We start from the raw sequence: 4,460 nt of genomic DNA on the forward strand, positions 1-4,460 counted from the left end.
TGCGAAGCACTGCTCTTGCTAGGACCAGTGTTAGCAACACTTCCGGTTTGAGCCCCGTGAGCTCACCTACATCTTAGGGTGAAGCTGAAATAGCCTCTCAAGGCTATCACCATAGGTAGGAAAAAAAAATTAGGTAAAAAGACACCATGATGCGTCGGCGATTCGGTGGTGTGATGAGTACGCGCGTGCATGGTAAGAAACTACCGCAGGCGAAGCTGCCCTTCACTTGTACGTCCGCGCATATGACCATTAAGCACATATTATAGCGATACTGTTTCTATTGCAGAGGAGTTATGATCAATTTTGTTTTGACACTACAAGAAGCATCTTTTGTCACAGCTCTGGAGTATTTAATCCGACCCCATCAGGTGAAGGATATAAGAACGAATAGTATCTATAAACATTCTTGAATATAAATCTACAAACAGCAACAGCAGCGAGAATCTCAGTCGAAAGCGTTATTAAGATAACTTCGCAAATAGGTATCAAACCGAGTAAACTGCCTCGCGATGATCTGCGAAGTCATGCGTCTGACGAATTATGAATACGAGCAGTACACTACCCATTTCACTGATATGTTATATGCGGCCTCTAGGTAAATTTCTATTTGGAATCAAAATTAAGTCTCAAGTCACATACCTATAAATAAAAATAAATAAAATAAAATTCATTTAATTCAGACCCTCTTAAGTCCATATGTTGTAAGTTGAATAATACTTAGAACTATGTTAGTAAAATTAAAATTAAAATTAAAATTAGCAATTAAAACATTTAAACATTTAATTCATAAATCTGCGCTGCTTTGAGGCACCTGGTATATGGGTATGTATATGAACCCAGTGTCTCAAAACAGCACATTCGGGTTTATTACCTATAACCATCAGGATATTATTAGTACTCGCACGAACCCCACGCATCAGTGAGGCCGTTCGTTTGCGGATGATTGATGAAAAATCATCCACGTGAGCATCCGCAAACATACCTGATGCGCTACAGTACCGCGGGAGCCCCAACAACATCCTGAAAGCATTATTATATTGCACTCGGAGAGCATTGTATGCCCGCCGCGCATATCGAACCCACAAGGTACAGGTATATAAGGACTGGCAAAACGCCTTGAACAAGGTTACCTTAACCTGTGCGGTACAACGGTAGAACCTGCGGGCCAGCATACTGCAGCGGACAGCCAACGCTCTCCGTTCCCTTTCAATATCTGCATCATCTTTAAGGTGCTCAGTTACAATATGGCCAAGGTATTTGAACTCAGTAACCCTCTTCAGTGGAGTACCTCCGAGCGTCACTGGTGGCACATAACTCGGTTTTGTCTTTGCTGCCTTAAAGACGAGCAGTTCACTTTTTTTAACATTATAGCGGAGCCCGTGAGATTCCGCGTACCTCTCACAGATGGACAACAACCGCCGGAGAGCACCGATCGATGGGCTCAACAGCACCATGTCGTCAGCGTAACTGATGCTGTTCACACAGTGACCATCAATCGAGCAGCCGACACGTGCCTCACCGAGTGCCTCGATCAACTCATTAATATACAGGTTGAAAAGCGCCGGTGAGGTTAAGCCCCCCTGCCTCACCCCGCATTCCAACCTGTACTCCTCCGAAAGTGTGTTTGACCATCTTACCTGATTGGTCTGATACTCGTACCAATGGGAGAACAAGTCCACGTAAGGTCCCGGTACGCCCGTCTGCCTCAACTTACCCCACAACAAGTCGTACCTGACTAGGTCGAAAGCCTTCGAAAGATCGAGAAACACTGCATAAACAGGCGTATTCCTCTCCGTGTAGTATCCCACCACATGCTTTAGCGACAGGATTGCACACTCGGTAGATAACATCGGTCTAAAACCGAACTGAGCATCACTTAATTTAAGATGATCACTCACCTGCCGCTCGAGCACTGCATCGAGTACCTTAGCAGTTATGGTTGCCAGGGAGATCGGCCGATAGTTGTTACGATCCGATACGTCGCCTGTTTTATTTTTTAAAATCGGGACAACGACCGTTCTCATTAACGCCCCGGGCAGATACGAATGTCTGATACAGAAGGTATATAAGAGCGCTAGCAATCTAGGTAAATGCGGACCGGCGTGTTGAAAGTGCTCAATGCTGAGGTGGTCATGACCGGGAGACTTACCCTTAGTCATATTCATTATTATTTTAGTTATTTCCTTCGTTGTTATCCGAGGTGGTACTTGCGAGGGTCGACTCGGGTCCACCACCCCAGCATCAGCACCTCTACTTAACTGACCGGGTGATTGTACCCTGAAATGGTTCCTAAACAGATTAGCAATCCTCACAGGCTCACACTCGCCATCAATGCTCACCGGGATACCAGCTTTTGGACTCAATCTCCTTGTTTGTTTCCAGAAACCTCGGAAGTCTTTTTGTTCGTGTTTTGTGGCAAGAATATTCATTTTTATTTGTTCCTGATGGTTTTGACAAAATTTAAGCTGTTTTTTGAATATTTTTCTCGATTCCACCATATCCCTATACACAGTTCCTTTCCGAGGTTTCCCGTTCCACACCCAGCAAAGAAAAGTTTGTCTAGCCACCCGGTGAGCACTGCGGACGTGCTTGTTCCACCCAATCAATGGTCGAATACCCCTATGGGTTATTTCACACTTATTACTAAAATTATCATAACAGTTAATAGAGGCTTCAGTTAAAACATTAATAATACACATATAAAAATTATTTATAACAGATTGATGATTCACATTAGTACACACTTTATCACAACATTTGTTCAATTCTAGAGGAAAATCTATTAATTTCAATTTATCATTACAATATTTAAAATACATATCAATTTGATCTCCTGTGCGTTCACCCCATATAATTTTATTTACATTACTAATATTAGGCGGAATAGTCATGGATCTAACCCTTTCAAGATTACATTCGACCTCCAATGGAAAATGATCTGACCAGAAAACATCATAATGTATTTTTACGTTTACTACTGTCCGCCACGCGGCCACACTAGTTAAACAATGGTCGAGCCACGAACAGGTACCATGCGCATCGCTAGTGTAAGTATATGATTGAGAGTCAATACCTAGTCTCTCAATGTCCGCACATAGCCAATTCTGCTCCGCACAAAAACTTAACATTTCATTTCCAAATAATTTGCCAGGATGAGCATTAAAATCTCCTAACACATATATAGATTCAACATGTTCATTCTCAACTATAGCAGATATTTCACTGAGGCATTCAACAAATTCACATAAATGATCAAGTTCGTTAGTAGGCATATATACACTAAAAAATAACATAGACCGATCCGCGACACACACTTTGATCGCGACAATACGCTCACTCGCACAGGGGATCACAGACACCGATTGAAATGAATCATTTCTCCATAATAGGCCTACGCCACCGTAAGGACGGCCGCGCAATAACCCACTGCTATTGTCCATCGCTGATTTACCAAAATAAGAAAAGTCTTTGTTTAACAACCCCAGATCAGGTACTTCGGTTGGTAATAACCATGTTTCTTGGAGTGCCATTACATCCACCTTCTTACTCAGTAGCCGTATGCAATCCATAGACCTCTTTAGGCTCATACAGTTGAAGCTCATAATTTTATATGTCTTGTGATTATCTTTATCCATTTTAAGTAATTAATTTTTGTTCATCACTTGTTTTCCCATATTTATTATACTGTACAAACCTGCGGTAAGATACCCCACAAGGCCATAAATTCTCATCCATAAATATCGATAATTTATCCTTAGGTATCATAAACTTGTACCCTCCGTAATCTTTTTTAAATTTCATATTTACTTTCTCTAATTGCACGTCAACACCGGTCTTGCTCATAATATAATTAGAAATATCTTCCGTCATGCAATTAATATCAACATTATATATATAAAACGGTATTCTCGTATTTGCCGCTTTAAATGTATTGTAATGACTATCCGCTTTTCCCGTCATTGCAGTGAATCTGTTCTTATTACGCCTTCGTTGCACCAGGACCCAGTCATCATTTTTGCAAATTTTCCCATTACTCGCACTAGTACTCGAACCCGCTACCTCCGAAGCCCGAGGCGCGCGCGCAGCCGCCTCAGCATATGAGTTGCTGCTAGGCTGACTCACCTCGGTTCTCGCCGGGCGCGATGTTACACGTACAGGCGACACCGCCGATCGCCTACCTCCAGAACCGTTTTCTCCGCTCAGCCGCTCAGTTGGACGCGAAAGTGAGAGGCCACTATGACATGTTACCTTGCGTGCGAGCGAATCAGATGACAGTAAGTGAGCCACCGGGCGTTGAGTCTTTGTGTTGTCAATGCAAGAAGTATGAATGATATCCGTTGAATCGGTTTGAAATTCTTCCGTTGAAATATGCGGAAGACCAACTGGACTACTATTGCAATCAAAACTGTCTTGTAAAATAGCAGCCCCTCTCTTTTTGTTTCCATATATCTCCGAAGTTT

The 4,460-nt window shown here is 42.4% G+C and overlaps 1 protein-coding gene across 1 annotated transcript; it reads right to left on the reverse strand.

The window, feature by feature from the left end:
• Window positions 1-656: 656 nt before the first annotated feature.
• On the reverse strand, window positions 657-3,647 carry LOC119630257 (uncharacterized). The gene has a single exon (XM_038019008.2). The coding sequence runs from the start codon at window positions 3,633-3,635 to the stop codon at window positions 780-782; it is 2,856 nt and encodes a 951-aa protein (XP_037874936.1). The 5' UTR covers window positions 3,636-3,647; the 3' UTR covers window positions 657-779.
• Window positions 3,648-4,460: the final 813 nt, after the last annotated feature.

Source organism: Bombyx mori, chromosome 22 (genome assembly GCF_030269925.1).
Source record: "Bombyx mori chromosome 22, ASM3026992v2".
Lineage (NCBI taxonomy): Eukaryota > Metazoa > Arthropoda > Insecta > Lepidoptera > Bombycidae > Bombyx > Bombyx mori.

Excerpts from the sequence above, each read along its gene's own strand:
- LOC119630257 (XM_038019008.2), bottom strand. The coding sequence starts at position 3,635 with ATGGATAAAGATAATCACAAGACATATAAAATTATGAGCTTCAACTGT.